Source organism: Chlorocebus sabaeus, chromosome 20, assembly GCF_047675955.1.
Source record: "Chlorocebus sabaeus isolate Y175 chromosome 20, mChlSab1.0.hap1, whole genome shotgun sequence".
NCBI lineage: Eukaryota > Metazoa > Chordata > Mammalia > Primates > Cercopithecidae > Chlorocebus > Chlorocebus sabaeus.
Window position 1 is genome coordinate 99,172,902 of NC_132923.1, and position 17,816 is coordinate 99,190,717.

The 17,816-nt window shown below is 44.8% G+C and overlaps 1 protein-coding gene across 1 annotated transcript in view; it reads left to right on the forward strand.

Moving 5' to 3' along the window:
- Nucleotides 1-17,816, forward strand: part of INPP5B (inositol polyphosphate-5-phosphatase B) — an 81,727-nt gene that overhangs the window by 58,846 nt on the left and 5,065 nt on the right. The window contains 7 exon segments of the mRNA XM_037997307.2: nt 1,725-1,836; nt 4,785-4,894; nt 6,657-6,792; nt 9,573-9,683; nt 11,467-11,629; nt 12,457-12,692; nt 16,168-16,281. Coding sequence (XP_037853235.1) covers nt 1,725-1,836; nt 4,785-4,894; nt 6,657-6,792; nt 9,573-9,683; nt 11,467-11,629; nt 12,457-12,692; nt 16,168-16,281 — 982 coding nt within the window.

Genomic DNA, 17,816 nt, shown 5'->3' on the forward strand with positions numbered 1-17,816 from the left:
AACATGTGTGAGAGTCCCTGGCTGCTATAGTATATAGCAGCCAGAAATAAGAAGAAAGTGAGGCTGGGTGTAGTAGTTCAGGCCTGTTATCCCAGCATTTTAGGTGGCAGAGGTGGGGGGATCACTTGAGTCCAGGGGTTGAAGACTAGCCTGGGTAACATAGTAAGAACCTGTCTCTGAAAAAAATTAAAAAATTAGCTGGGTGCGATGCTGCATGCCTGTAATCCCAGCTACTCAAGAAGCTGAGGCAGGAAGATAAGAGAAAGGGAAGGGAAGGGGAAAGACAAGGAGAGGAAAAAAGAAAAAAGAAAGGAAAGGAGAGGGAAAAGTTTATTTTGAGCAGGGACTATGACAAAACAGCAGTTGACAGCTATATTGTCGTCTGAGTTCTGGTTAAGATTTCTTTTTTTTTTTCTTTTCTTTTTTTTTAAGATTTGTTTTAATTTGGGTCTGCCTACATCCAACATTATGAAGAAAACAACCAAAGAATGAGCATCTCAAACCCAGTTTTTAGAAGTATGTTTTAGGATTTTACATATCTGTTCTTTCCAGAGCATGTATAATTGAGAGTTGGACTACATTTGTTTGCCTCCACTTGGTCTTTTTTTCCTCTTAATCCAACTTTACAAAGCTATAGTTGCAGCTGCTGAGAGCATCTTGTGCTAATTTTTGTTTCTTCTTTATCTCATTTATCTCTAAAACTTCCTATTTGTCTAAAGTCAAAGACTTAGAATTTTAGACTTTACGATAAGAGTCGAAGCTTTGCTACTTCTTTTATGAAGAGGAAGAAGCCACCGGGGCCATGATATCTGCCAAGGAGTAAACAGAGTTGCGCCTCTTGTCCTGCCTGCTGAGGTGGAACTGTCTGGAGCTTTTTGGTGTTCTGGAAGCTGACAGGATGGTTTTTCTTCTCCAGGGAGCCTAGCAGGAAGTGTCTTGCAGCCGAGCTCTTCCATTCTGGTGAACCTGCAGCATCCTAGTTTGTGAGGTCACAGCTTATGTGTCAGTTTGTCTGCTTTTAGTTTGTGGATGCATTAATTTTGGTGTGCGTGTACTGCTGTGCATATTCTCTAATGACGTGGTTGTTGGCTTCAGATACAGCAGTATTAGACTTAATGAGATGTACAGTATCATCAGAGAGGCTTCAGTTAGCTTTTTCCCAAAGTAGCAGGAGGAATAAAACACCTACACTCCACTCAGCAGTGCGGAAAGAGCCAACCGATGATATACCAGTGGTTAAATCCAGGCTCCACTATAAAGTTTGAACTTTGTTTCAGAGGAACTCTGCTCTAGAAACAAAGGCTGAGAGTGTGTTTTGTGGACTGCAGTATACACAGAGGCAGAGGTGGCATCGTGGCATCATCTGAGTTGGGGTCTCTGGGTAATTGGCATGACTCTCGATTCTTGATGTTTTTGTCCTCTTCCCAGGAATGGGGTAAATTACTATCTTTTAGATCTTATTAGACTGTCTTTCCAACCTACAAGAATAAAATAAGGAGAACACAAGGCTGTTTAAAATGAGCTTGGACCAAGATAATTGAGCAAGCATCACATTATAATATTAAATGGGATGGCAAGAGAAAAAAATTTCCCAAACAGTTGAGCCATTTTCCCACCCACCTCCCAAGAGGCTGAGCCTCAGGGGCCTTCTGTCAGAAGCACCCTGGGTAGGTCAGGTTAAAGTTCCTCCTAAACCCTGTTACCTTTGTGCTCTGTCCTCACAGTGTGATCTTGTGGCTGGGGGACCTCAACTACAGGATAGAAGAGCTGGATGTGGAAAAAGTGAAAAAGCTCATCGAAGAGAAGGACTTTCAAACCCTGTATGCATATGATCAGGTACAGATGGCCACCTGTGCCCCCTTCCAGCGGCTGTCCTCCACCGTGAGGGCATAGAAAAGCCTGGCTTCCAGACTCCCAGCCTCTTCTTCCTTGGCTTGGGAGGTTTCCCTGAGTTCCTGATGTTGTCCAGTCATTTCTTCATTTCATCTGCATTTCCCTCTTCCATAATTGTCTCCCATTGGCTCTCTCCTGAAGCACCTTGTCTCCTTTGGGAGCAAGAGCGTGTTCTCTCTCTCATCTTCTCATTCATTTATTCAAGAGGTCTGAAGTTAGGGCTAAAAGAGTACCAAGCTTCTGTAAAGAAAGGACTTGGTATATTTAAGATGATGTAATAATTGTTTTTAGAATGAGCCTCCTTCTCCTCTGTGCTTCTCCTCACCAGACTTCTCCAGTGTGTGACAGCTCTTCCTAAGTGGCTTTCCTCACTTCCTATAGGAATCAGTTCTGTAACCTGCTGTTCTCCATCATTGCTTGACATAGCATTTCCTTCTCAGAGCACTCACTGTTTCACAGTACAAGAGAATCTCTTTCTCTGTGACTTTTTTCTGGCTACTTCTCTCAGTAGATTTCAGACCTGTTCAGGTGGTCATGTTGTTCAGAATGTTAAAGTCCTTTTTTGTTGTTGTTGTTCTGTATCCTCCCTTTTAGTAACCTTGGTATTGTCATTAGTCTAAATCTTTCTATTATCTTTTTTTTTTTTTTTTTTTTTGAGACAGAGTCTCGCTCTGGCACCCAGGCTGTAGTGCAGTGTCGTGACCTCAGCTTGTTGTTGCAACCTCTGCCTGTTGGGTTCAAGGAATTCTCCTGCCTCAGCCTCCCAAGTAGTTGGGACTATAGGCGTGTGCCTGTATGCTTGGCTAACTTTTTATATTTTTAGTAGAGACGGGGTTTCGCCATGCTGGCCAGGCTGGTCTCGAACTCCTGACCTCATGATCCACCCACCTCAGCCTCCCAAAGTGCTGGGATTACAGGCGTGAGCCACCGTGCCTGGCCTCTATTATCTTACTTTCCCCAGTGCAGATTAATTAAAGAAAAAGAATCTCAACTTAGTTACGTCTTTGTCTGTTTATCTCCTCTGTGTTCTGGTCTGAGGCATTCTAATTTCCCTTGTAGTTTGATACCTCTCTCTACTTGCCTTCTTTTCTGGTCTTTCCTGAAGTAATAGTACCCATTTTGTGTGTTATCTGCCTATTACATGGTTTTAAGGTCTATACATAAGCATCAGCTTACATTCATACTTACATTTTTACTATTTTCTGTTGCTTTTTAAATAGTTTTTTTCAGGAAGTTGGCAAGTAGTATCTACTAAATAGCTGATCGTGTGCAATGGTAGAGCTGACAGTTCTTCACCAGTCCATGCAGTGCCAAGTGTGGTGCTCCAGGGAAGAGGGAAGAGCACCTGTGGTTTTGATCTTGCTGAGAGTGTGATCTGGAAGGCACTCCTAAAATTAATAGGAAGGATGCTAGCTGTTTTCCTAATGTGTCAGGCACTGTTTAAGTTGACAGTGAATCTTTCTAAAGACCCTATGAGGTGGATTCTATTATAAATCCAAAATTTACAAATGGAGAAACCAAGGCACAGAGCTTCCCCCAGTTCACATAACTAATTTGACAATGCGGTTCTATCTTTGTGTATATTTGCAGCAACTGTGCTATACAGATGAAGTGTTTGATACCTGGAAGAGAAAAACTATTAGTTTGTTAAATGGTACCTAATCATCTTAAAGATATCTCAGTAAGATGATACTCAGGCCCTTTGGGTGTAGCTATGCTCTTATGAAAGAGCCTTAGCCAGACACAATGGCTTGCACGTGCAATTCCAATACTTTGGGAGGCCATGGTGGGAGGATCACTTGAGGCCAAGAGTTTGAGACCAGGCTAGGCAACATAGTGAGACCCTGTCTCTAAAAAATTTTTAAATATAGCTGTGTGGTGGTGCACAGCTGCAGTCCCAGCTACTTGGGAGGCTAAGGCAGGAGGATTGCCTGAACTCAGGAGATGGAGGCTGTAGTGAGCTATGGTCACACCATGGCACTCTAACCTGGGTGACAGAGTGAGACTCTACAAAATAAAAAAGATTAGGCCGGGCACAGTGGCTCATGCCTGTAATCCCAGCACTTTGGGAGGCCGAGGTGGGCGGATCATGTCAGGAGTTCGAGACCAGTCTGGCCAACATGGTGAAACCCTGTCTCTACTAAAAATACAAAAGTTAGCTGGGCATGATGGCGTAGGCCTGTAATCCCAGCTACTCAGGAGCCTGAGGCAGGAGAATCACTTTAACCTGGGAGGCGGAAGTTGTGGTGAGCCGAGATCGTGCCATTGCACTCCAGCCTGGGTCACAGAGCGAGACTCCGTCTCAAAATAAATAAATAAATAAATAAAAATAAAAAACATTAAAAACTTAAAAAATAAAAAATAAAAACCATATACAGGCAAAGGAGTGTTCAGCTTGTTCACTTCCTAGGAGTTAGCTAACTTAAGATCTTACAGAAGGCCGGGCGTGGTGGCTCAAGCCTGTAATCCCAGCACTTTGGGAGGCCGAGACAGGCAGATCACGAGGTCAGGAGATCAAGACCATATTGGCTAACACAGTGAAACCCCGTCTCTACTAAAAAATACAAAAAAAAAAAAACTAGCCAGGCTTGGTGGCGGGTGCCTGTAGTCCCAGCTACTCGGGAGGCTGAGGCAGGAGAATGGTGTGAACCCAGGAGGCGGAGCTTGCAGTGAGCCGAGATCCAGCCACTGCACTCCAGCCTGGGCGACAGAGCAAGACTCCGTCTCAAAAAAAAAAAAAAAAAAAAAAAAAATCTTACAGAATAACTTTCTTTTGGTGCTTTTTCCTTTGGGTTAGAGTTTGAATTCCAGATTGATTTCCTTTTCTCCACTAATTCAGAGTTTGACCTTTTTATTCTGAGATTTGTTTTTTCTCCCATCCTTGTGTATAGCTGAAAATTCAGGTGGCCGCAAAGACTGTCTTTGAAGGCTTCACAGAGGGTGAGCTCACATTCCAGCCTACTTACAAGTATGATACGGGCTCTGACGACTGGGATACCAGGTAGGTCAGAGGTTGCTTCAAAGGGTTGAGCAAACGGAAACCCAGAAATTCTGGGAAGCACTTGCCCTTTTGGACCTAAGGAAGTATAAATGCTTCCTGTGACTTTTTCCCCATGTTTTGTACTCTGGTCAAAGATTTTCTCTCAGTATCTGCTCATGAAACAGCCTTCTTTCCCATGTATTAACTTTGTGACTGCCTTAGCCTTTTGTTTCATAATAATTTTTAATGCTGATTTACTTTTCAGCTATGCCTAGGATGAGATGACTCCAACTAACTTAGCTGGTACTTGGACATTACACAGTAGTTAATATTTTTGTTTGTTTCTTTTGAGATGGAGTCTCGCTCTGTCACCCAGGCTAGGGTACAGTGGCTGGATCTTGGCCCACTGCAACCCCTGCCTCCCGAGTTCAAGCAATTCTCCTGCCTCATCCTCCCAAGTAGCTGGGATTACAGGCATGTGCCACCAGGCCTGGCTAATTTTTGTATTTTTGTAGAGACGGGGTTTCGCCATGTTGGCCAAGCTGGTCTTGAACTCCTGACCTCAAGCCTCCCAAAGTCAGCAGTTAATATTTTTTATTAGTGCTTACCATGTGCCATGTACTATTTGATGTACTTATTTTCTCATTTAATCCTCAAGAACCTGTTGAAGTAGGTATGATTTATTAACCTCATTTTATGAGATTGGAAACTGAAGCATAGAAAAATTAAAGAGGCCCCCAAGCAGACAAGGGGTACAAGTAGGATTTGAACCCAGGCAGTGGGAATTCGAGCCTGTTCTCTTAACTAGCTTAAAAAGTATCTTTTTTTTTTTTTTGAGATGGAGTCTTGCTCTGTCGCCAGGCTGGAGTGCAGTGGCACAATCTCGGCTCACTGCAACCTCTGCCTCCTGGGTTCAAGCGATTCTCCTGCCTTAGCCTCCCAAGTAGCTGGGACTATAGGCACACACCACCACACCCAGCTAATTTTTGTATTTTTAGTAGAGACAGGGTTTCACCATGTTGGCCAGGATGGTCTCAATCTCTTGACCTCATGACCTCCTGACCTCGTGATCCCCCCGCCTTGGCCTCCCAACGTGCTGGGATTACAGGCGTGAGCCACTGCGTCTGGCCTTAACCAGGATCTTTTAAAGACCATAGGCTGGGTGCGGTGGCTCACGCCTGTAATCCCAGCACTTTGGGAGCCCGAGGTAGGCAGATTGCCTGAGCTCAGGAGTTCGAGACCAGCCTGGGCAACATGGCGAAACCCCACCTCTGCTAAAACACAAAAAATTAGCCAGTTGTGGCGGAGGACACCTGAAGTCCCAGCTACTCGGGAGGCTGAAGTAGGAGAATTGCTTGAACCTGGGAGGCAGAGGTTGCAGTGAGCCGAGGACGTGCCACTGCACTCCAGCCTGGGCGACAGAGCAAGACTCCATCTCTATAAAAAAAAAAAATTAAAAATAAATAAATAAAAAATAAAGACAGTAGAGTGCTTACTGTCAGATTGGTTTTTTTTATTCTCTCCTGATTCTCATAGGAGGATAAAGATCAGAGAATCAGTCTGAACTCTGTTTTGGCTTTGAGCTTTCATAGTTATTTTGGATGATACTCACAGGATACATGTTATCCCTTGGTGGGCCTGAATTGTGCTTGCTGCCTCAGATGACTTAGCCATGTGGTCATAAAGGCCCTGATTCATCACTCCCCACCTAAGCCAGGGCACTTGCCAGGCAGCGGGCACTGCTGTTTCTGTGAGTACTTCCAGTGTGGACTTTGCATTTCAGTGAGAAGTGCCGTGCTCCCGCCTGGTGTGACCGGATCCTCTGGAAAGGGAAGAACATCACTCAGCTGAGTTACCAGAGCCACATGGCCCTGAAGACCAGTGACCACAAGCCTGTCAGCTCAGTGTTTGACATCGGGGTAGGTGGCAGCTGGTATCTGTTGTAATCGTTCTGGAGGGAAGTGGCTTTCACAACTAAGACCATTTCTTGTCTTTCTGGTTTCTTCCTCTCCTTTTGAATGGGAGGAAGCCCTTTTTAGGACAATTTAAAACAGTTATTAACAACTTAACCAAGTTTGTTTTAGTATGCCTCTGTAGTTTTCCTCATACATGGAAGTTCCCTTTTGCATATTTGAACTGTCTTTTTGCAGACCTTTCTCTACATGTTTATAAATGGGTGTGTCAGTATTCTGTATACAACATTGAGGATATTTTTCCTTTTTTGTAAAAGAGATCATATTATACATTTTGCTCTGAGGACGTCTTTTTTCCCCCAACTGAATATGTCTTAGGAGATCTTTCCATGACAGTGAAGGTAGAGCGTCCTTCTCATTATTTTTAAAGGTTTCAAAGTATTCCATAGTATGGATGAGCCATAATGTATGTATTGATGGTCATAAAGTTATTTCCAAATTTTGCTATTATACACTGTGCTGTTGTGACCACCCTTCACATGTGTCTTTGTGTATCAGTGTATTTCTATAGAATGGAATTATTAGAGATGAAATTAGCGATTTAGATAAAAAATGTATTTTAAATTTATTAGATCTTGCTAAATTATCCTCACAACAGTTTTACCACTTTATACTTCTACCAACTATGTATGAGTTTATTTTCCCATACCCTTGCCAATATTGGGTTTTATCAATCTTCAAAATTTTTGCCAACCCAATAAGCAGATATTTTATTATGTTAGATTACATTTCCCTGATTACCTATGAGGTCGACATCTTTTTCTTCCTTTCCTTTTTATTTTTTTATTTTTTATTTTTTTTGAGATGGAGTCTTGCTCTGTCGCCCAGGCTGAAGTGCAGTGGCGCGATTTCGGCTCACTGCAATCTCCTCCTCCCAAGTTCAAGTGATTCTCCTGCCCCAGCCTCCCAAGTAGCTGGGATTACAGGCACATTGCACCACGTCTGGCTATTTTTTTGTATTTTTAGTAGAGATGGTGTTCGATTTCCTGACCTCGTGATCCACCTGACTCGGCCTCCCAAAGTGCTGTGATTATAGGCATGAGCCACCACGCCCGGCCCGTTTGTTTTTTGTTTTCGAGATGGAGTCTTGCTCTGTCGCCCAGGCTGGAGTGCAGTGGCGTGATCTTGGCTCACTGCAAGCTCTGCCTCTCAAGTTCACGCCATTCTCCTGCCTCAGCCTCCCGAGTAGCTGGGACTACAGGCGCCTGCCACCACGCCCAGTTAATTTTTTGTATTTTTAGTAGATATGGGGTTTCACCATCTTAGCCAGGATGATCTCTTGTCTCCTGAACTCGTGATCCACCCGCCTCAGCCTCCCAAAGTGCTGGGAATTACAGGTGTGAGCCACCGCGCCCAGCCTTTTTTTTTTTTTTTTTTTTTTTAAAGACACTGTCTTGTTCTGTCACCCAGGCTGGAGTGCAGTGATGCAGTGGCACAGTCACAGCGAACTGCGGCCTCGATCTGCTGGGCTTAAGCAATCCTCCCACATACATCAGCCTCCTGAGTAGGTAGGATTACAGGCATGCCTGTATGTGTGTGTCACCTTACCTGGCTAATTTTTTTTTTTTTTTTTTTTTTTTTAAGACAGAGTCTCGCTCTGTCGTCCAGGCTGGAGTGCAGTGGCACCATCTCAGCTCACTGCAAGCTCCGCTTCCCAGGTTCACGCCATTCTCTTGCCTCAGCCTCCCGAGTAGGTGGGACTACAGGAGCCTGCCACCATGCCCGGCAAAGTTTTTGTATTTTTGGTAGAGACGGGGTTTCACTGTGTTAGCCAGGATGGTCTCTGTCTCCTGACTTCATGATCTGCCCACTTTGGCCTCCCAAAGTGCTGGGATTACAGGCCTGAGCCACTGCACTGGGCCTTTTTTTTTTTTTTTTTAAGAGACAGCATCTTGCTATCTTGCCCAGACTGGTCTCAAGTGACTCATGGGCTCAGGTGATCCTTCTGCCTTGGCCCCCCAAGTGCTGGGATTACAGGCATGAGCCACCACACTGGCCTTCTCATTTATTTATCATCTATTTACAGTGATACTTTATCATCATTACAATGACTCACACCTGTAATAGCAGCACTTTGGGAGGTTGAAGTGGGTGGATTGCTTGAACTCAGGAGTTTAAGACCAGCCTGGGCAACATGGCAAAACCCCTCATCTCTACAAAAAATAAAAAAATTAGCTGGGCATGATGGCTTGTGTCTGTGGTCCCAGCTACTTGGGGGACTGAGGTAGGAGGATCACTTGAACCCAGAAGGTGGAGGTTGCAGTGAGCCAAGATCACTCTACTGCATTCCAGCTTGGGTGACAGCAAGACCTTGTTGCAAAAACAAACAAACAAACAAAGCTTAAGAAACACTGCTTTAAATCAAAGCCCTAGAAAAGATTCTCACTGCTGGCCTGTTGGTGGCAGCAAGCAAAAGAGAGCTAGGTACTGGGCAAGCATTTTTCTGCCCTGGGCCTAAGACCTGGCAGAACTAACTGCTAACCATGCTTTCACTTCCACGTCTTTTTTCTGGTAATCAGGAAGCAGATGCCTGTACCACAAGCTTTGCCTCTGGTAGATCCTTCTAAGTCAATTGTTAATGGAGTTCATTAATTAATTAAATCTATAGCCTTTGTTTTCTGTGTTGCTATCAACTGCTATTTCCCAGTGCTGTGAATGCCCTCTATACTGAGAAAGAGGAAAGGGGCAGAAGCCAAGGTACTCAGTCTCTGATGTTTCCCTTTCAGGTGAGGGTCGTAAATGACGAGCTTTACCGGAAGACTCTGGAGGAAATTGTTCGCTCCCTGGATAAGATGGAAAATGCCAACATTCCTTCTGTGTCCCTGTCCAAGCGAGAGGTAGGAAGGACATGTTAAGAATATTAGCACTGGGCTCTGGCCGGGTGTGGTGGCTCACTCCTGTAATCCCAGCACTTTGGGAGGCCGAAGTGGGCAGATCACGAGGTCAGGAGATTGAGACCATCTTGGCTAACATGGTGAAACCCCGTCTCTGCTAAAAAATACCAAAAATTAGCCAGGCGTCGTGGCGGGCGCCTGTAATCCCAACTACTCGGGAGGCTGAGGCAGGAGAATGACGTGAACCCGGGAGGTGGAGCTTACAGTGAGCCGAGATTGTGCCACTGCACTCCAGCCTGGGCAACAGAGTGAGACTCCGTCTCAAAAAAAAAAAAAAAAAAAAAAGTGTTGGGCTCTTCTATTCCTAGAGCTTACATCTCCTCATCTGTTGGAGCTCAGAGTTCTAGGAGGCACCTATAGCACTCTTGGACTGTGGTCTTTTCATAGACTGCTTCTAGATAAAGTGAGGCTGATGGTGTTAGCTGAGAAGAGAGAGGTTGTTGGCTTAGGTCATCATGTCCTGCTCTTCTAAACCAGAATACGGTTCAAAATGTGTTTTGGTTTTAGAATAACTATTGTGTATTCTTGCAATGGAGTTTTCTTCTTACTGATGCTTTGCTTTGAGATTAAATTGAGTTTGGATACCCATGAGTTGATGGGAGGGAAGATAGTATAGAAAAGGAATAGGTAATATAGGAAGTTGAATAAGGTCTGAAGGTTTTTTGTGGAAGAGCCACATGGAAGATCAATTAAACTTGACATTCTACAAAGTCAAACTGGGGTTTAAGGTGAAGGCGTTTTTTTGTTTGGTTTGTTTGTTTTAAGCAGAGTCTCACTCTGTCACCCAGGCTGGAGTGGAATGGCATGATCTCGACTCACTGCAACCTCCACCTCCTAGGTTCAAGCAATTCTCCTGCCTCTGCCTCCCAGTAGCTGAGATTACAGGCTGTGCCACCATGCCTAGCTAATTTTTGCATTTTTAGTAGAGATGGGGTTTTACCATGTTGGCCAGGCTGGTCTTGAACTCCTGAGCTCAAGTGATCCGCCCATCTTGGCCTCCCAAAGTGCTGGGATTATGGGCCTGAGCCACTGTGGCAGCCGCAGATGGCATTTTTTTTTTTTTTTTTTTTTTTTTTTTTTGAGATGGAGTCTCGCTCTGTCGCCCAGGCTGGAGTGCCAGTGGCCAGATCTCAGCTCACTGCAAGCTCCGCCTCCCGGGTTCACGCCATTCTCCTGCCTCAGCCTCCCGAGTAGCTGGGACTACAGGCGCCCGCCATCACGCCCGGCTAGTTTTTTGTATTTTTAGTAGAGACGGGGTTTCATCGTGTTAGCCAGGATGGTCTCGATCTCCTGACCTCATGATCCGCCCGTCTCAGCCTCCCAAAGTGCTGGGATTACAGGCTTGAGCCACCGCGCCCGGCCCAGATGGCATTTTTAATGCCCTAGATGTCCAGCTACTTGGAAGGATGGGCTTGATCTTCATGTGTAGAAGTGGAATTTGTGAAGGGTATTTTGTAAATGGTTTTTGCGTATAGAAGATACAAACTTTGACTTTCTTCAGGAAATAGACATACAAAAACAAATGGAACTTTTGGATTTTGGGTTAAACACAGATAACTAGTCTTTAGTGGGAACTGTGGCCTCCCAGGTAAATACTTAAAGCAGAAACATTTAAAAGAGATGGTCCTTCATTTTCTTTCCATGGTAAGGATTGCCCAGTTGGGGTGGCTGGGCAGGTTGCCGAGGAAAGGGCACTGGTTTTTACTGGCCTCGGGCTTCTTCCCAGTTCTGTTTTCAGAATGTGAAGTACATGCAATTGAAAGTAGAATCCTTTACAATTCATAATGGACAAGTACCCTGTCATTTTGAATTCATCAACAAGCCTGATGAAGAGTCTTACTGTAAGCAGTGGCTGAATGCCAACCCCAGCAGAGGCTTCCTCCTGCCTGGTAAGCCCTCTGTTCCTAGCTTCCTGGTATCTGGTTTGGGGAATGCCTTGCTCTATATTTGCTCATTTTCCTAAAATGAGCTTTTTGCTTGAGTGTTTTATTCTCTTCTTGAGGCTTTTTAAAAAGCCCTATAGATGAACCCATTCATAAATAAAATAGAAAATAGTGGGGCGCATGAGTTCAGTTTCAAAAGCATTCTCAGTCATTTATATGTTCCATAATTTCACAGAAAGAGAAAACATAAGATTGCTGTAAATCAGGTGCTGCTGTTAAAGGAACAATTTTACTATCTTGCTATAATCAACTCCCAATTATCTGCTCTTGATAATGGGGAAGTAATCCAGAAATTATATCTGACTCTGGAATGTACCATCCACATTTTTCCTGACTTCTCCTTCGCACTCTGCATGGTACTATGTGATAGAACAATGAAGGGTGTTTTGTGGACAATTCATAGGCTGATAATTGCATTACACTTCTACTGAATGAGGCATCTTCATCTTACCTGGCTCAGGGAAGGCTCTTTGATCCATGCCTTCTTATTCTGTTAGTATTTCTAGCTTGAGCTATGCTCCTTAGTACTTGAATTTTATAGCATTTGTCTATTCAAATGTTTTTGTTTGTTGTTTTCATATTCCCAGTTGGACTATAAACTCTTTGTTCTTATGTCTCCTGCATGCTAAGCACATTTAGATGCTTGTTGGTTGGCTGATACCTTTTCTTTCCTTTTCCTAACTCTTTATGGCTTACCCGCTTCCCTCCTATTTTCTTTCCCCTTTCCTCTTGGCCTCCCCTCAGCCAACATTATTTTTAAAATTTCTCTGCAGATTCTGACATTGAGATTGAACTGGAGCTCTTCGTAAATAAGACGACAGCTACAAAGCTCAACTCGGGTGAAGACAAAATTGAGGACATTCTGGTTTTGCACTTGGACAGGGGAAAGGATTACTTTTTATCTGTGTCTGGGAATTACCTGCCCAGCTGTTTCGGGTCTCCCATTCATACACTGTGTTACATGAGACAGCCAATCTTGGACCTACCACTTGAAACTATTAGTGAGCTGGTGAGTAATATGCCACAAAGAAACATCTAGAACTTTGTAGCAGCCAAGCCAGTCAAACAAGATATTCCTATGCCTACCTTCCTAGGAACTTAGACATTTTTCAGCCTCCTAGAGCTTGCTTAGTGTATCAGCTGTATATTGCTGTGCTACAAACCATCCTGAAATTTTAGTAGTTTTTAACACCGAGTTATTGCTTCTCATGATTCTGTGGGTTTCCAATATGGGTCTTCTGCTGGTCTCACCTAGCCCCATTTGTGTGGTTATAATCAGATGGCAGCTGTGATGGCCGGAGGGCTCCAGATGGCCTCTCTCACATGTCTTGGTGTTAGCTTTTCTCTGGGTTTCACTCACCACATGGGCTTATCATTCAGAAGGCTAGCTCAGGCTTCTGTAGGCAGTAGCAAGAACATGAGAGAAGAACTGTAAGGCCTTTTGTAGCATAGGCTCCAAAATGCATACAAGGCCATTTCTGCCATGTTTTATTGGTAGAGCAAGTTGTGAAGCCAGACTAGAGATTCTACGAGTGGAGAAAGACTCCACTTTATTTTTGAGACGGAGTTTCACTCTTGTTGCCCAGGCTGGAGTGCAATGACGTGATCGTGGCTCATCATAACCTCTGCCTCCCGGGCTCAAGTGATTCTCCTGCCTCAGCCTCCCGAGTAGCTGGGACTACAGGCATGTCCCACCATGCCTGGCTAATTTTTTGTGTGTTTTTAGTAGAGATGGGGTTTCTCCATGTTGGTCACACTGATCTTGAACTCCCGGCCTCAGGTGATCCACCTGCCTCAGCCTCCCAAAGTGCTGGGATTACAGGCATGAGCCGCCGCGCCTGACTGTTTTTTTTTTTTTTTTTGAGATGGAGTCTCTCTCTGTTGTCCAGGTTGGAATGCAGTGGCACATCTTGGCTCACTGCAACCACCTTCTCCCGGGTTCAATCAATTCTCCCATCTCAGCCTCCCGAGTAGCTGAGTTTACAGGCACCCACCATCATGCCCAGCTAATTTTTGTATTTTAGTAGAGACAGGATTTCACCATGTTGGCCAGGCTGGTCTTGAACTCCTGACCTCAGGTGATCCGCCCACCTCAGCCTCCCAAAGTGCTAGGATTACAGGCGTGAGCCACTGCACCCAGCCAATTTTTGTATTTTTAATAAAGACAGAGTTTCACCATGTTGGCCAGGCTGGTCTCGAACTCCTGACCTCAGCTGATCCACCTACCTCGGCCTCTCCAAGTGTTGGGATTACAGGCATAAGCCACCATGCCCTTCCTAACTCCACTTCTTGATAGGAAAGAAAAGCTGCAAAATGCTGCGGCCATGTTTTTCAGTATTTGACTTATAGTACGTGTCTTTGTTTGTTTGGGCTGCTATAACAGTATACCATAGACTGGGTGGTTTATCAACAACAGAAATTTATTTCTCACAGTTCTGGAGAATGGGAAGTCCAAGATCAAGGCACTGCCAGATTTGGTGTCTGGTGAGGGCCTACCTCCTGGTTCATAGAGGGCCATCTTCTCACTGTGTTCTTACATGGCAGAAGAGGTGAGGGAGGTCTCTGAGGTGTATTGTTTAGGGGCACTAATCCCATTCATCAGGGCAGAGCCCTTATGCTCTAACCATCTCCCAAAGGCCCTACCTCCTAGTACCATCACCCGAGGGATTAGGTTTCAACGTATGTATTTGAGAGGGTCATACACATTCAGTCTGTAGCAGTACATTAGAGAAACTCAGCCATGGGTTGGACACAGTGACTCACAACTGTAATCCTAGCACTTTGGAAGGCCAAGGCAGGAGAAATGTTTTAGACCAGGACTTTGAGACCAGCCTGCGCAACATAATGAGACTCCATCTCTACAAAACAATTAAGAAATGAGCTGGGTACGGGGGTGTGCACTTGTAGTCCTAGCTACTTGCAAAGCCGAGGTGGGAGGGAGACTGGGAGTTCAAGACTGCAGTACTTGAGCGATAGCGCAAGACCCTATCTCTGAAAAAAAAGAAGACAAACTCAGCCATGAACTCCAAAATAATGAAAGTTCCATTGTCAATGATATTATTCTTTTGTTTCTTTTAAATCATCATTGGTAGGTTATCATCCTAAACTAAATTTGCTGCGATCTAAAAGGTTCCTATGGAGACAATTCTAATACAAGGGAACTAATTTGGAGCATATCTATGGTAATATGTATGCTTTTTTTCCAATGCATTTTTAAATTTAGGGAGTCTTGAATTCCCTCTTCTTCATCATGTAGATGAAAACGGGCCCAATCAAGGAGAGTGATTTGTCACAGGTCATATGGTGAGTTAACAGTGGACCTGGAGGCTGGGCACAGTGGCTCACGCCTATAATCCCAGAACTTTGGGAGGCCGAGGCAGGTGGATCACGAGGTCAGGAATTCGAGACCAGCCTGGCCAAGATGGTGAAACCCCATCTCTACTAAAAATAAAAAAAATTAGCTGGGCGTGGTGGTGGGTGCCTGTATTCCCAGCTGCTTGGGAGGCTGAGGCAGGAGAATCGCTTGAACTCGGGAGGCGGAGGCTGCAGCGAGCCAAGATCGCACTACTGTACTGAGCCTGGGCGACAAAGCAAGACTCTGTCTCAAATAAATAAATAAATAAATAAATAAATAAATAAAAACAGTGGACCTGGAGGCTGGGTACGGTGGCTCACGGCTGTAATCTCAGCACTTTGGGAGGCTGAGATGGGTAGATCACTTGAGTCCAGGTGTTCAAGACCAGCCTGGGCAACATAGCAAGACCCCATCTCAAAATTTAAAAAAAAAATAAATCAATTAAAAAAAAAAATCAGACCGGGCGCGGTGGCTCACGCCTGTAATCCTAACACTTTGGGAGGCTGAGGCAGGTGGATTGCTTGAGCTCAGGAGTTCGAGACCAGCCTGAGCAACATGGTGAAACCCCGTCTCTACTAAAATACAAAAAATTAGCCAAGGCGTGATGGCACACACCTGTAATCCCAGCTACTAGGGAGGCTAAGACAGGAGAATCGCTTGAACCTGGGAGGTGGAGGTTGCAGTGAGCCGAGATCGTGCCATTGCACTCTAGCCTGGGCGACAGAGTGAGACTCCATCTCAAAAAAATAAAAATAAAAAATAAAAATCAAAACAGTGGTCCCGGGCCTTGAACTCAGATTTTTGGACTCCCAAGTCTGTGCTGTTTCCTCACCAGACCACATCTTCTCTCTGGTTCTATAGTGAAATGCTATAGGAATGATTTTTTTCCTAAAAAGATGGTGCATATTTCACCTGATTCATTGAAATTGCTTGTCATAACCCTCTCCTGATTCTCAAAAATTACCTTTTGTTCCTTGATCATACCACCTGATTTCATTTCTGTCTGTGGAATGTGTGGTTAGGGGCAGTGAAATGTTTTCCTTTTTCCGTGGGTTTGCCGTTCCCATGCCATGCATTTTCCTGGAGCCAGCCTGGCAGAAGTTCTGTCATGATCTTGATTGTTTTCCAGACTCTGATGCCAATAAGGACTGGAGATGATGGCAGCCAGTTGGAGAGCCCCATGGAAATCCCCAAAGAGCTCTGGATGATGGTTGATTACCTGTACCGAAATGCTGTCCAGCAGGTAGGTTGTGTTTAAGCATTCAGACCTGATTGAGGCCAGGTTGCCTTGAGAAGGACCATCAGCCCCAAGAACTTTTTGCATAAGGAACCTGTGGAGAACTGTTCTTCACCCAGGGAGGGGAGGAAGGATAGATAGTATGCCATGTTTCACACTCCTGGGAGACCCTGCTATTTTTTTTTTTTTTTTTTTTGAGACAGAGTCTTACTCTGTTGCCCAGGCTGGAGTGCAATGGTGCAATCTCAGTTCACTGCAACCTCCGCCTCCCAGATTCAAGTGATTCTCCCGCCTCAGTCTCCCAAGTAGCTAGGATTACAGGCACCCGCCATCATGCCTGGCTAATTTTTGTATTTTTGTAGAGATGGAGTTTTACCATGTTGGCCAGGCTGGTCTTGCAACTCCTGACCTCAGGTGATCTGCCCGCCTCAGCCTCCGAAAGTGCTGGGATGACAGGTGTGAGCCACCAGGCCCTGCCAGGGTCCCTGCTATTACATGCAGTACCTGATTACCCCCAAGGGAAGCAGCGTTGCATAGGAAGGCCATCCCGGCACAGCACACAGCATGTTCCTTCCCATGGCCTCTGGGGTCCTCCAGCCAGAAAGCTGCCTGGAGGCCTCTCAGGATGTCATCGCTCTCCTTTAGGAACTCTCACCAGCTTCTGGGAATGGGTGGGGCCAACTTGTTGATAAACCAAGCAGAGGCAGGGGACCAGATGCAACCCCTGGGCCACAAATTTGGAGGCCTGATTTCTAGAGTGACTAGGGTAGGCTTCACTAATCAGATCGGTTAGTTTCACTGACCTGTTTATGTAGGTTTCAGGGAGACTTATACCAACTACAAGCCCACTTGACCACTTCAGAGCAACATCTTTTTTTTTAAAATATGCATTCTTATGATATTCCATTTTCACTTTTTTCCTCCTCACATTTATTGAGAGTTGCAGTGTACCAATCACTATTCTAATTGTTTTTTACAGCATTGCCTCTAGTTTTCACAGTAGTTCTCAGATGAGGAAACAGATGCCTGGAAAGGTGAACAACTTGGTTAACGTCCCCAAGCTGATAAATGGGCAGAGGTAGAATTTGAATACAGTGAATCTGGCTAGAGAAGTCATATTCTTCAGTGCTGTACTATTCTACTTTCTCTGTAGCCCTCCTTTCAAATGAAACTTTTGAGCAATACATATAATATTGTTATTGTTAATACAGTTACATGGTATTAAGTCATTTTATAAAACAAATGAACATAAAGTATCCTGAGACTAATGGAAATAGCTTTGTTGCCATAATCTGTTTTTATTGAGATGGAATCTCGCTCTGTCACCAAGCTGGGGTGCAGTTCACCATCTCGGCTCACTGCAACCTCCACCTCCCGGGTTGTAGCAATTCTTCTGCCTCAGCTTCTCGAGTAGCTGGGATTACAGGCATGTACCACCAAGCCCAGCTAATTTTTGTATTTTTATTAGAGACAGGCTTTCACCATGTTGGCCAGGATGGTCTCAATCCCGTGATCCGCCCGCCTCTGCCTCCCAAAGTGCT